This window comes from Triturus cristatus, chromosome 8, assembly GCF_964204655.1.
Source record: "Triturus cristatus chromosome 8, aTriCri1.1, whole genome shotgun sequence".
NCBI classification, from domain to species: domain Eukaryota; kingdom Metazoa; phylum Chordata; class Amphibia; order Caudata; family Salamandridae; genus Triturus; species Triturus cristatus.
In genome coordinates this window covers 1379801608-1379816749 of record NC_140591.1, presented here as the reverse complement: position 1 = coordinate 1379816749, position 15142 = coordinate 1379801608, and the positions used below count along the sequence as shown (strand labels likewise).

Here is a 15142-nt window from a genome sequence, read left to right as displayed (position 1 = left end):
AGCCATGCCGGGTCTTGCCAGGGTTGAACAAGTTCAACTTGTACACAGAAAAGGGAAAGCACTAACAGCAGCAGTGCATGGTTCATCCTACACACATAACAGGTAAGTTTCCACTGAAGCGTTACAAGTGACAGTTTTACTTGCACACATATAACGGGTATCGGTGCAGCTAGCAGCCATACAAGCTTCCTTCATGGACAGAACATGTATCAAATAGGCATGAAGTGTGCAGGCATTCCTCACACGCACAGAACAGGTATCACGTGGGGATCAGCAGTAAAACCTTCCTATGTAAACAGAAAACAGGTACCAGATGGGCACAGCAGTGCAAACTTTCCTTGCCCTCAGAGAACCTCTATCACATGTGCATCAGCTGGGCAAACTTCACTTTCAGTTGCATACTTTTTTTTTCACAACAAATGTTATTGATGACAGGCAAAAAAGAGCTCTGGAGGGTCCGGGCCAAAACATCGCATACATAATATGGCAGTAGTAAAGATGTCAACTTTTTACAGTGAATTTGTCTAAAACATGAGGATACATAGAACTGAATCGATAGAAAGTAATCAGCATGGCAGATCATTAACACTTCCCGCCGGTGGGACAGGCTCGAGATAGAGACCGTGATAATCAGTCCATCGCTTCCATATTTTCGGGTGTTTCTGAGGATATCTGCGTGCCTTGAAAATCAGGATCACCAGCCCCATGGAGAAATCAGGACCACGCTTCCAGGCCCCAACTGAGGTCGGAGAAGCCGCCTTCCACGCCATGGCAATGTCACGCTTAGCTAAGGTAAGCGCTAAGAATAGCAAGTGCCTTTTGTATCTGTTACCTCCGATCTCATCGGTAATGTGAAGCATAGTTAGGCGCGGAAACTGTGGAACGTCCCACCCCAAGACCTTGGAGAGGCAGGCCAGCACCCCATGCCAGAAGTGCGACAGGACAGTACAGTCCCATACCGTATGCAGAAAGGAGCGCTCAGCTGACCCGCAGCGCAGGCATGAGGAAGATGCCATCATCCCAGCTCGCCAGAGTCTGCAGCAGGTAAAGTATGCCCTATGGAGGTATTTGAATTGTATAAGGCGAAGACTCGCTGCGATGGCTGAGCTGTGCGGGGATTCAAGAGCCTCCACCCAATCGTCCTCGTCAAGGGGACCCAGATCATCCTGCCAAGCCTCCCTAGTCCTGCGGAGTGTATTGTGACTATTGGTAACCAAGCGGCATAGCGCTGTGATTTTGTCTGCACCCATCTCGCCCCAAAACATCTTGGCCTCAATGGGGTTTCAAGTAAGGGAAGGTGTCTTGTCACGTAAGGTAAGGGGAGAAGGCATGTTGAAATTGGAGGTATTTGTAAAATTGGTAACAGGGCATTTGGAAGTCGGCTTGTAGTTGTTGGAATGATTTGAGGGTCTGGCCCCGGAGGATATCGCCAACTGCTGACATTCCAATAGAGTCCAAGCCGCGAACCCCGAAAGTTCAAGCAGTTGCAGTAGGAGTCTCCTTGGTAAGTCTGCCCACCACCCGATCCTGCACAGAGCCTGCCGCCAGATCACAAAGATGGTCCGGGTTGCGGGTGGTCCCGAGTGTAGAATCAAGTGCAGGGATTTAGAGTCCATTAGCCAACGTTCGAGCCAGCTGCATACTTTTGATAATCAAGTGCAACCTAAAACTTCAACTTTTTGCACCGACTATGGTTACCAACATGTGCAGGAGCAGCAGTGCAAGTTACCCTCTCACACATAGAACAGGTCTAGCAGAGTAAAGGTAGGCATACTCCGAGGACTCAGGAGAAAGTCACAGACAGCTGAGGTGGGAATCATGGATGGCAGCCTGAGCTCTGCGAAGAAGAGGTACTGCAGCAAAGGCAAAGGTAGGAACCTGAACAAGAACTTCAGCGGCAAGGAGGGATCAAGAGGAAAAAGGAGGTTGGATGCTTATGAGGCTGGAACCCAAACAGCTACTGTTCTAGACCACAAAGCCCATCACTGTTACAAGGACAGTTAATGAACATATGATGGCAAGGCCAGTTTTCTCAATAGGATTTTTCCAGTGCTGAATAAATAACCCCAAATGATACTTGTATGTAAAATATCAGAGTCAGCAAGGCTTTCAGAAGGCCCTTGTGGAATACAAAATATTCATGCTGGTTTTCAGAAGGCCCTACAATGTAAACACCATACAATGCCTCACAAGTCAAACACAATTGCAAGGTAGTTTTTAGAATGCACCAGTAGGTAAAGCACATAGTTGTTGTCCACAAATCCCCATTACGTCAAACACCACAGCTAGTCTTGTTTCCAGAGTGCCCTAGAATGTAAAACAAAATTCCTAGGCCGATTTTCATAGAGCAGCATGACAAAGAATCACAGGCATCCCAGAATTACCCCAGTCTTTCTTTGCCAACTGGGGCATTACTGAACTACCTGTATAGTTTCAAACATCCCTGGGGTATTGCAAATACGTGCCTGGTTATGGTTCTTTACATTTTGAGGCACTGAAAAAAATGGGGCAAAGTGGATACTGGCCTGACTTTTGTGTTCCATACCAGCAAAATCAGTGCTCTTAATACGTAAAGCCCGTACGACAGACCAGTCCTCACAATGCCCTGGAATGTAAAACACTGTAATGAGGGCTGTATCCACATTTGCCCTACTAAAAACATCAGAGCCCTGTATTTAAGAAAAACACATGCAGCACCTATCTAATGCCTCATTGCTGCTGCTATCCAGCGGCAGCAGAGCAGGTGGAAGGGGGAGGAGGTGGCAATTGTCGTTTTCAGTCGTGCTAGGTGCTTATCACTGCCCAATGGGGTTATGACGATGCCAGGCTTAGCCCTCCATCTGGACAGAGAAGGGTGCCACTGCCCAATACCATGTAACGGTGTTTGTTCAGAGCTTCCACACCTACTCCAACCACTGTGCTCATCAGCAGAGCTCCCAGCCCTGCTTTTGCCTGGGTACACCTCGCTAGGTGTTTCCTCAGAACCGCAGCAGCTTGCTCACTCCAAGAGACAGAGCCACAAGCAATCACAAACTAAAAATCGAGCATCTCGGTTTAAGGACCCTACAGTCATTGAACAGCTTCACAGGACCATCAGAAGGAGTACACATAGCAGATCCAGTGTGAGCTCCTAGGTGACACACATTTAGACATTTAATATTATAATTACTTCATGAAAGACCATTGTTAAATGGTGCAATCTGATGTATGGCTCAACACTGCTCAATAGAGTTTACAAGTTTAATAACATTTTAGATCTGTAACAAAACTCTAAATATACTGTTATGGCTAACAATACTCTTAGAATCAATTTAATAATTACTGCTATTGATGCAAATAAAATATCTGACAATTTGCTTGTAAGACTGCTTAAGTTGTCTTGTACAGGAATGGTTGCTGATACAGTTCTTAAGAAAAGGCACCACTTAATTAATGACTAATTGTGAGAGGTAACAGAGCCAGTCACAGAGAGCCAATGTCAATGTGCATACAGTACAGAAACACCCACTGCGAACCCATACTAAAAGTGAGTGAAGGTGCAAAGTGTAATGCCCCTGACCAATAACTTACAATAAACCACTTATAAAAGTAGATCACCCGCCTAGTGTAAAAGTGACAATACTCTGAAAAGGAAGAGTGAGAATAGGAAAATAACCTATTTGAGTATGTGATGAAAGCATTATCCCCGAATCATTTTCTACTTTAGAAATTATATGGTTTTACCTGGATTTCTTCTGCTCTCATGCCATCCAACAGATAACGCAGTAATTCTTGACTATCTTGCTGCTGATATCCTCTAAACCGTACTGCTCTTTAAATATAAAATATAATATTATTATTATAGATTTCTAGATTTGAAAGCATAAGTTGCATACAATGTAAAGAGTTGATCTTTTAGATGACAGGACACTTCAAATTGCAATATTGTTTGTTGACACTCGAGAAAAACCTGAAGAAATACCATGCTTTTATATTTAAAAACACATAACATAAAACATGTGTATTTGTAAAACTCACGCATAGCGTTCAGTGGCAGATGTTACCCAACTCAATGGCACTCATTTTAATGACCTCAAGAGTATATAAAGCGGAGTTAGTCAGCAAGGATCCAAACATGTGATCATGTAGTCAAACACAGATCCCTCCAGTGGTTACATTAGCCCACAGAGCAATAAATCTAATGCTTAACAATACTGTGAAGGCATGAAGTCTTATCGAATAATATTTAGTCCAGTCTACAATTATTCACACCTCTGATTTAGTTCTGATTCAATGTGGCAGCTTTAAGAGTGAAAAAGATGGTTTCATATCTCAATTTCAAATGTATTGTGATAGAGGAAATGAAAAGCGTTCTATGGAGGAAGAGGACTTGTGCTACTGTGGCGAGTTCTGATATGTCCTAATTCTTAGATTTCAAACTCATTAGTACAGAGTAATAGGGAGAACAAAAACAAAGTAATATAGTTTGAAATCAAGCCAGACTTCCAGGAAACACCAGTGGATGACTTGGCCAAAGACTGTAATGATTGATCTTATTGCCTGAAGAAATCAAGGCAGTGTCAACATGAAGCCAATGAACGAATCACATTTACATAGCCTGATCACCATAAAATGTAAAGGCTTAGATCTAATGCAAGTAAACAGTGTACCTTAAGAAGAACACTCGTATGGCCTTTGAAATAAATAAAAAGAGAAGGTATACCAGCAGGAACGTAAGCAAGTCGAGCCATGGGAGAGCTGTTGGGTGGGTGTGGGGCTTTGTCTCCAGATGCAGGAGGGTATTCTCAAAGAATAAACTACCTGCCAACAAACTGTGAAACAAAATATCACATGGGCAAAACAATTGCTGTGGGCGCAAGCTATAAATATTTTATTTTAAACTATTTTTAACACAATTATTTCAGCTCTCCTTACATGGAAAATAGATTTAATACACACTTCAGCAACCACAATAGTCTTAATTTTGCAGGTAGAGATGCCAGCAACTGTACCAACACATTTGAGTATAAAAATGGCCCGGCATATTAGTTTTCAAGTCCCACTTATTTAACGTGCCAGAACAGACAGCTAATTTAAATCATTGGAAACATATTCTACTAAAGTGTATATTCACCAAAATACAGAACAGAACAGCACTGGAAGTAAATATGGTGTAAGCATGGTGTAGGTTTAGGATGTAGGCCTATGTTTAACTATAGGATTATGTTTTACGCATTGGTTTAGAGTTAGGAGTGGTACTGGCAATTTAATTAGAATAGCTTTGAGTAGTTTTACAACACAATGTTCTTTCTGTGTCATAAAGTGGTTGTAATGACAAAGAACCACATTTTAATACTGCTCCTCTAAATAAACCAGGAGCTGTATGGCAATACACAGCAACATCAGTTAGACAGTTCATCTGGACCAAAATCTCTAATTAGTGAACCAACCACCAGTTTTATGGTTGGATTATCTATTTTATGACAAATTATAACTCTATTACTTACATGAGTTTGCTCTATAGAGTTGGTTTCATCTAAAGGATTTCTCATTTCAATTCACTATTTGTACCTCTTTTATGTTAATATTAGGGACAGTATTGTATAAAAAATATAAATGTATTTACTGCAATAAATGTGAAATCGACCCATGTAGCACCAAATATGTATCCAGATGTATTCAACAGTAACGTTCAAAACATTAGACTTTGCCAAGCTACGTACTTCAAGCTTAGTATCTTGATTTTTTTTTTTTTTTTAATTGACATAGATGAAGACGAATTCTGAAACAGACCTTACATTATATGGCTAATACGTTCTAACTTTTTCACATTATAAACAAATCCAAATGCGTGTCTGCAAACTCTGGTATTCCCAAGTTAGGTAATGTTTTTTGCGATACGTCAGATAACTACAGTGATCAGTCGGGAGAAAATAGTCTGGTGTCAGAAAGATGTGTTTAATCAAGCAATATGTAGGATATTAGCAAAATAACATATTAAAGCACTATAAGCAACCCAGACTATTTAGGTAAAGAGTGCTACTGGGTGTGACGTTTAAAAAAAAATCCTATGGTTAGTTATAAAGTCTATATCTCAAAGTGTCCCTTTATTGATCCATCACATTGTCAAGAACAGATACTCACTTTTTACAGACCTGAGAGAAGAGTTCTTTAGGTGTGACAGTTCCATTTTTTGTCTCCACTATGTCAGTGAGAAACTGACACATAGACGATGTGAGAGATCCCGGCAGCTGCTCCACTTTTATCGCCAAAGGTTCCTGCAAATAGAGTTAATTATTTTTCTTTCAAAACCACCTAACTTTCATCAAAAGGACAAAAACATTTTACATCAACCACATCAATCTCACTCATCACCACCGCAAGTACCATTACCACATATCTACTGCTAACATTACTAAGACAATATCCCTTGTGTTGTTTCACATCTCATAATTAGGAATGGGAGAAATGAAGAGTTCCATGTCAGCACATTGTAGAAACAGTCCATCAAAACGAGTCATTATTTTTGGAGTTTGCAAACAGTGAAATAGTGGCCAATAGTAGGCTGAGTCTTGTTGCATAGCCCACCTGGCTTAAGAAAAAGCAGACCAGGAAGGAGCAAGCCAATCAGAATGGTCAGAAAACACTGAAACCAATTTTGATAGCTCAAAAGGGAGGCAATCGTTTGAATGGGTGGAACCCACTGGGAAGGGAACATTACGAAAGAAAATGGCGAAGAACTGTAATGGGTCACTGATGGTTTGAACTGAACACTAAGGTAAATCTTTTTTGGTTTGCTTGTCATAACTGTGGTTATACTAAACATCTGCTGTATGACTATCTAAGTTTAATAAACAGAGTGGAAAGAGAAAAAAAAGGCTTATGGTCTAAAAAACGTATATTTTGAATTATAATAGCCAAGTGTGTAGAATCTCCGTATTATCTTATTAACAGGCTGACTGTAGCACGACAAAAATAACAGCAACCCAGCAAAGAGGAAATCCTCCATTCTGATTTTCAGAAAGCTACGTGAAGTAAGCAACATTTCGAGGTCGTGCGGCTGAGCGCGGATCTAATGTAGAAGGTAGCATATTTTGATACAATTGCTCACCTTTCGGATACTGTTCATGCAGTGATGAAGATGAATGAAGATACATGAAGCTGCATCGTGACTTCCTCTCAACTTTCCACAGAGAATCGTTGGGCAGAAAGGTATATAGAGACCTCAGCATTTGAGAGGGGAAGACAAAGAATGGTTGTTTGGGGAGAATGCCGGGGAGCTGATATCAGACTGCAGCCCTGAAAGCTTCTCACAGGTATGCAGGGAAAATACATTTCTTGGCATAAAGTAAAGAGGAAGGATCTAATCTTTCACAAATATCATAAAATGGGACTGATGATAACAGATTTAAAAGTAGGTAGAGATTAGTGTAATTATTAGAGATAGTAGGGACGTGTGACACAAGATGCTTTGGGTTTTCTAATATTCTTCTTGTTTTATATTATGGCTGCTCGGCTAGTAACAGGTTTTACTATGTGTGGGTTGATTATACTTAATAATTAACCAATCACTATAAACACCAATTGCTGTATGTGACTACTGCTTTCAGGGACTCAGAGTGAGAGTTCCCACAAATACAAATAACTGCTGCAGATAAGAGTATGTCTGACAAGGTTGCCTGACTCATAACACTCTTGATCTAGAGGAGTCTAACATGTTATAGAGAAGAGTGAGACACCCCAGTCTGTTTTCCTTTCCTTCAAAGGGGTTGCAATAAGAAAACACCCCATGGTGCAAAGAAAATAATTTCAGGTGTGCTCCTGGCTTACATGCAAAGGGATCCACAACACCGCAAGGCATAATCACATGGGAACAGGCGACGGACCTATTCCAGATGGGAAAGTGTCAGTTCTAGCACTACGGGGCAATCCAGTGGGTAGCACAGAGAGTATGGGATACAAAAGAAGAGGCGCTGAGGAGCTCAGCTACACTGAGAATAATACTGCAAACAGATGGGGGCACAGGAGTGGTAACCTGCACATAAACAGCAGTGCAAACAGACACCAAAATACCACCAACTACAGGCAAGACAAATACACAATGGCAGGACACACTCACTCCTATTAGTGAGGTGTCCAATAATAGACAATTTCGGTTCATACATTTTGACCATATAAATTATGCATACATTACCCCTGCTATGCTTCACAGGCTAGACAGCACAAGGTCCCCACAATGTCCCATATGTGAAAAGGCAGAAGTGACATGTCATCGTTCTCTTGGTCTTGTTCTAGACTCCAAGCTTACTGGGAGCATGTGAAACATATGTACAAAGACAGGTTACAAATAGAAATGCGGTGCTGTCCTCAGGTGTCCCTGTTGGGCATTGGGGCTTTCAGTACAAAGCATTCCACAAGGAAAACGTTAATAGACTTTTATGCTACTGCTAGTCAGGAAAACACTGGCATTACATTGGTTGAGTCCTGTAGCGCTGGTGGTCACTGGATGGTTAAAAGACGTAGTAGAATAGTGTGCGGCCAAAGTGATAGAATGAAACTTGTGGAAACTGATCCCAAGTTTTCAAATGCTCTGGACATATGGCATGAATTAACTAAGATACTAAGATTTTCCCCAAATGAGCGTCCACCATAAACAGATACTAGTTAAGTATGTAAGCAATTATTGCTGTTCTATATAGTGGAGGTACTGTATGGGTTATTCGGACGAGGGTTATAGTTTGTAAGCAGAGGACCCAGCATGTTTGATGCTCCTAGATCGCTGTGGACCACAATGAGAGGAATGCATTGTAAATGTAAATGTTATGATCCCACCTGATTTTCTGGATGAGGTCTATGTTAAAGTGTTTGAAAATAATTATTGCTGTAATACTAATGCATATATATGATTCATAATCATGCAAAAACCATGTACATATGTTAAGTATAAATGTAATCAAGTCATCTAGAAAAAAATTAGAAACAAGATGGCTCAACTAGAACAACGTTTACCAGTAACTTCCGGAAAAATATAAGAGAGAAGAGACATCAACTGGGGGCATGGGGTTTGCCACAGGAGATGATAAAGACTCACAATGGAATTAGAACAGAAATAAAAAGGGCGAGACTTAGAAAACACAGAGCTCTACACCCTCAATACAATGTTTTGATAAAAAAACACATCCCCAGTGGGAAGGTTATTATTGTATTGCCTTTAAAAAAGTGAAATGAAGGGTTAAGCTTTTCTGCCACAACCTGTTTTTCATCACAAATATCCTACAAAAATCAACACGGAACATCATAGCCATCCCCCCTAACTAATACCAACTTTTTAAAATGTTATAATGGAGGAAATATCCAGTTTAGAGATTGTTTGAATTTAGAAGAAAGCAAGTTCTATGGTAACATAGGAGGGATTGTGGTATAGAAGACCAAACAGTATGAAAAAGCAGTACACATTAACCTGCTCATGAATTTCCAGGCACCCCGACTTCTTTCTCTGAAGACAGTTCCTAGGCTCGCATAAGGAATATGCTACTTACCAGTATGCATCTGTTCTTGGCATGTAGAGCTGCAGAGTTGTACACTTAGCATAGATCGCCATCTGGTGTTGGGCCCGGATGTTTGCAGTTTGTTTTTGTTCTTTGGACAGTCTTTGGAAGTCACGAGTTCGGTGACTCCTCCTTCGGTCCGTACTGCGCATGGGCTTCGGCTCCCTCCTCAGATTGTTTTTCGCCAACAGGGAAATGATGGAGCGTAGTAATAACAGTGAGAAACCCATGTGTGTTGTATCTAAATAAGATGGACTGGAACGGATACAGGTAGGCGGGTGGGCGTGTACAACTCTGCAGCTCTACATGCCAAGAACAGATGCATACTGGTAAGTAGCATATTCCGTTCGAGGCATATGAGCTGCAGATTGTACACTTAGCATAGATTACATAGCAGTACCCAACCTTAGCGGCGACCACCGGTATCCGTTGCAGCGGTTTGAAAAATTGTCTTTAGTACAGCCTGGCCCACACTAGCTTGTTGCTAGGAGTGCACGTCTACACAGTAATGTTTTGTGAAGGTGTGCGGTGTTGACCATGTGGCTGCTTTGCAGATGTCATCTAAGGGTATGTTCCCTAGAAAAGCCATAGAAGCCCCTAACTTTCTAGTAGAGTGGGCTTTAGGTGGAACAGATAATGTTCTTTGTGCCTTTTGATAGCAAATTTGTATGCACTTTACAATCCACCTAGCTATCCCTGATTTAGAGCTGGGGTTGCCTTTATGTGGTGGAGAGAAGGAAACAAACAATTGTTTAGTTTTCCTGAAAGGTTGTGTTCTCTGTATGTAGTACAGTAAGGCCCTCTTAACATCAAGTGTGTGTAGAGCCCTTTCTGCAACAGATTGAGGTTGCGAGAAAAAGACAGGTAATTCCACCGATTGATTGAGATGGAAGGGGGAAATGACCTTGGGTAGAAACTTTGGATTTGTACGAAGTATCACTTTACTGTGATGTATTTGTAAGAGGGGTTCCTGTACAGTGAACGCTTGTATTTCACCAACCCTTCTAAGGGAAGTGATAGCTACGAGGAAAGCTGTTTTCCAGGTGAGGAACTGTAGCTCACATTTATGCATTGGTTCGAAAGGCGGACCCATTAGCCTTGTAAGAACTACATTTAGATTCCATACAGGGGAAGGTGGTGCCCTGGGAGGAATTACTCGTTTAAGGCCTTCCATAAAGGCTTTAATAGCGGGCACTCTGAACAGTGATAAATGCTGTCTGTTTTGTAGATAAGCAGCAATTGCTGCTAGGTGTAGGCGTATGGATGAATATGCCAGGTTACACCTGTGAAGATGGAGCAGATAGCATATGATGTGCTGTATGGATGCATCTAAAGGGTTGATTGTATTGTTACGGCAGTAAACCACAAATCTCTTCCACTTTGCGGCATAGCATGCTCGAGTGGTAGGACGTCTGGCTTCCTTGATAATGTTCATGCAATCAGGGGGAAGGTTAAGGTACCCAAATTCTAAGATTTCAGGAGCCAGATCGCAAGGTTGAGCTAAGCTGGGTCCGGGTGCCTGATTTCTCCATGGTTCTGAGTTAGGAGGCATGGGGACAGGTGCAGTTTTTGATGTGGTTCCACCGAGAGCTGTAGTAGTGTGGTGTACCACGGCTGCCTGGCCCATGTTGGAGCTACCAGAATGAGTGTGAGGGAGTGCTGTTGTAGCTTCCTTACCACTGATGGAATTAGCGGGAGAGGTGGAAAGGCGTATGCAAATTTGCCTGACCAGTTCATCCATATCGCATTGCATTTGGAAAATGGGTGTGGGTATCTGGCGGCGAAGCTTGGGCATTTTTTGTTTTCGTGGGTGACGAAGAGGTCTATCTGAGGATGCCCCCATTTGTGGAAGAATGGGCGAAGAACTTATGGATGCAGTTCCCATTCGTGTAGTTGTTGCGTTTGTCTGCTGAGCAGATCTGCCATGGTGTTTTGTACGCCTGGAACGTGCTGTGCCAGGAGAAAGATGTTTTGAGGAATTGCCCATCTCCATATGCTCTGGGCTAAGCGGGAGAGCTGGGGAGAGTGTGTCCCCCCCTGTTTTTGCATATAATACATTGCAGTCATATTGTCTGTGCGAATGAGGACTGCTTTGGCCGAAATCTGTTTTTGAAAATATTTCAGGGCTAGAAAGATCGCCAGGAGCTCCAGATGGTTGATGTGGAGCGATTTTTGCTGTGGCGTCCATAGACCTTGCATTGTGAGGTGTAAGAGGTGCGCTCCCCAGCCGGAGAGCGATGCGTCCGCTGTTAGAATCACCTGAGGAACCGGGTCCAGGAACGGCCGCCCTTTGGAAAGGTTTGTGGTGTTCCACCACTGCAGAGAGTGATGGGTGCGGCCGTCCACCAACACCAGATCCGTCAGCTGTCCCTGGGCCTGGTTCCATTGTTGTGCTAAGCACTCTTGGAGTGGACGCATGTGGAGTCTTGCATGGGGCACTATGAAAATGCAAGATGCCATCATCCCTATGACCTTCATAAACACTCTTGCTGGAAGAGAGTGTTGAGGAAGGAACGTTTGGCGCAAGGCTTGTATGCTTGCGATTCTGGCTGAGTTTGGATAGGCAATACCTTTGGAGGTGTCTATAGTGGCCCCGAGATATTGCTTTGTGTGGGATGGTAGGAGGTGGGACTTTTGGTAGTTCACCGTGAAGCCTAGCTGGTGGAGCAGTTGAATGGTGCTGTTGGTATGTTGCACACATTGGTTGTAGGACGCGGATTTTATGAGCCAGTCGTCTAAGTAAGGGAAGACGTGAATATGTTGACATCTGAGGTGTGCTGCTACAACTGCTAGGCATTTGGTAAACACCCGTGGTGCGGTGGTGACCCCGAAGGGGAGAACTGTGAACTGGTAATGTTGACCGTCCACCACAAACCTGAGGTACTTCCTGTGAGAAGGGTGTATTGGAATGTGAAAGTATGCGTCTTTCAGATCCAAGGTAGTGAGAAAGTCTCCCTGACAGAGGAGCGGGAGGACTTGTTGTAGGGTGACCATGTGGAAATGGTCTGAATGTATGTATGCATTTAGAGGCCGGAGGTCCAGAATGGGCCTCAGGGTGCCGTCTTTCTTCGGTATTAGGAAATACAGAGAGTAGACCCCTAGATTTTGCTGATTGACGGGGACCTGCTCTATAGCGTGTTTTTGGAGGAGGGAGAGCACCTCCTGTTTGAGCAGTGTGGAATGGTCTTGAGACATTGGACGGTGCCTTGGTGGGATATTGGGTGGGGTAGATGTTAGCTCGAGACAGTACCCTGACCGAATAATTTGGGTCACCCATTTGTCCGATGTTATGGATTCCCATGCGTGGATAAAGTTATATAGTCTGCCCCCGACCGGAGTGGGATGGTCTGGGGGGAGCGGAGGGAAGTCATTGTGCGGGCGGGGTGGCAGAACGGGTGGTGTTAGTTTTGCCCCTGCCCTTATTGTTGTTGCCTCTGTAACCACCCCTTTGGTAGCCCTTCGAAAAGGTATTTTGAGGAGGGGATTTGTAGGAGGTAGAGGCGCTATCGGTGGAGTAGCCTCTGCCTGTGCTACGAAAGGATGAGCGTCGAAAGGAGCGTTTAGGGGTCTGTGATTGTAATGCCCCCATAGACTTTGCTGTGTCTGTGTCCTTTTTCATTTTTTCCAATGCTTCGTCTACCTTTGGCCCGAAGAGATTTTGTTGGTCAAAGGGGTGATTTAATATGGATGCCTGGACTTCAGGCTTGAACCCTGAGATCCTGAGCCAGGCATGACGACGAAGCAGGACACTAGTATTTATGGCTCTAGAAGCAGTGTCAGCTGCATCGAGGGCACATTTAATGGAGGTGTTAGTAATTAGCTTACCCTCCTGTATCAGGTCATGAGCTTTGCGTTTGTGTTTTTCTGGGAGGTGCTGTATAAGAGCCTCAAGCTCATCGTAGTGTGCTCTGTCATAGCGCGCAAGCAGCGCTTGTGTATTCGCAATGCCCCAGATGTTTGCGGCTTGCGAGGCGGTGCGTTTGCCAGACGCGTCTAGAAGTTTGGATTCCTTATCTGGCGGCGGGGCCTCTCCTGAGGACTGGGAGTTAGCTCGCTTTCTAGCTGTGGACACAACTAGGGAATCCAAGGGAGCAGGGCCCTTAATGTATGTAGGGTCTGTGGGTGCCGCCTTATACTTTTTTTCTATTCTAGGGTTCAATACCCTGGCCCTGACAGGGTCTTTGAACACCTCTGCAGAATGCTTGGTGACACCTTTAAGCATGGGCAAGATAGCTGTGGACTTATCCTGAATGTCAAATGTATCCAGTAAGAAGTCGTCTTCCACTGGTTCACTATGCATTTCCACCCCATGGTAGTGTGCTGCTCTCTGCACTAAGTGGTGAAACCCTAAGGAGTACTCTGGGGGAGACGGCCTGGATGGGTATAGGTCGTCCTGAGGCACATCCGGTATGTCAGGGTTTTGGTAGTCTTCCCATGGGTCTGGGGTCCCCGGTGGAGTGGGGTCCATTGGGGCGTCCGCCGGGTCATAATCTGGATCCCTGTAATCCGGATCTGGGGACGGGGTCGGGGAATGATGAGGCAAGGGTGGCGGAGACCTGGGAGGGGGAGGGGGTGGAGGAGGTGGAGGAGGGGGAGGAGGAGGTAGTGGGGAGGGCACTCTGAGAGGAGAAGTAGCAGAGTCCTTCCGCTTGGGCGGTGGAGGAGGAGCCAGTGTGTCAAGACGTCTTTTCTTGACAACTAAAGTCAATAGCCCAGTCTTTGGATCCTTAAATAAGGTCTTTTGCAAAGGATCTGGTGTAAAGAGGTCCAGTGGCACCGAATCGTCCGCTGGCGCCGATGCTTTCGGAGCCGAGGATTTTGATGGTTTCTCTGCGCCATGCCTTTTTGGAGCCTCCGGTTTTTTCGGCGTCAAAGTAGTTTTCGGCGCCGGAGCGTCGGTGCCGAGGGATTTGTGTTTGTGTTTTGTCGGCACCGAGAGTCCAGGCTTCGGCACCGGTGGCTTCGGAGTCGAGCTGGGCGTCACTTTCTTCGGTGCCGGACGGTGTTTATCGGCACCAGGCGTCGGCTGGCTCGAGCCCGAGCTGCCGTGAGACTTCTGAGGCTTCGACACCGGGCCCGAAGGTGGGGTGATAGATGCTGTGTGCTTGGTCTTACCCAGGCCTGCAGGCGAGGGTGTAACCTGAGTCTCTTTGGTTTTGGGCGCGGGGGTGGGAGGTGGTACAGTACTCACGACCCGCTGCGCCGGTGTGATGTCCTCCACGTCGGAGTCGTCGCCTCGGAAGCGCTGACGACGTCTTCCTCCTGCTCGGTGTGTTGTTGCCCCGAAGCTCCGGTGTCGTCTCCGAAGATGTCCGGTGGAGCTGCGGTCGATGAGTGCGCCATGGTGCGTCGAGCTCTTCAATCCCGGATGGTCTTTTTTGATCGAAAAGACTTACAGGCGGGGCAGTCTCTAGCCTCATGTTTTGGAGAGAGGCAAAGGTTACACACCTGATGGAGGTCGGTGTGGGGAAATTTAGACCCACATTTTGGGCACTTTTTGAACGGAGTCCTTTCCATCGGCCGGGACCGGAGTCGAGGAGGGCCCGAAGGCCGGTGCCGATGTGCGGAATGGAGAAAAGTGCCGCTTCGAGAGATGAAGATAGATGAAGAAACTC

General features: G+C 44.7%; 1 protein-coding gene across 3 annotated transcripts in view; it reads right to left on the bottom strand.

Annotated features, from left to right (window-relative positions):
- Positions 1–15142, bottom strand: part of USP16 (ubiquitin specific peptidase 16) — a 337101-nt gene that overhangs the window by 204297 nt on the left and 117662 nt on the right. For all 3 annotated transcript variants that reach the window (XM_085623085.1, XM_085623084.1, XM_085623086.1), the window contains exons 8-9: positions 6124–6257; positions 3724–3811 (exon numbers count right to left, since the gene is read on the bottom strand). In XM_085623085.1, the coding sequence (XP_085479211.1) occupies positions 3724–3811; positions 6124–6257 (222 nt within the window). The remainder of the gene's footprint in view (positions 1–3723; positions 3812–6123; positions 6258–15142) is intronic.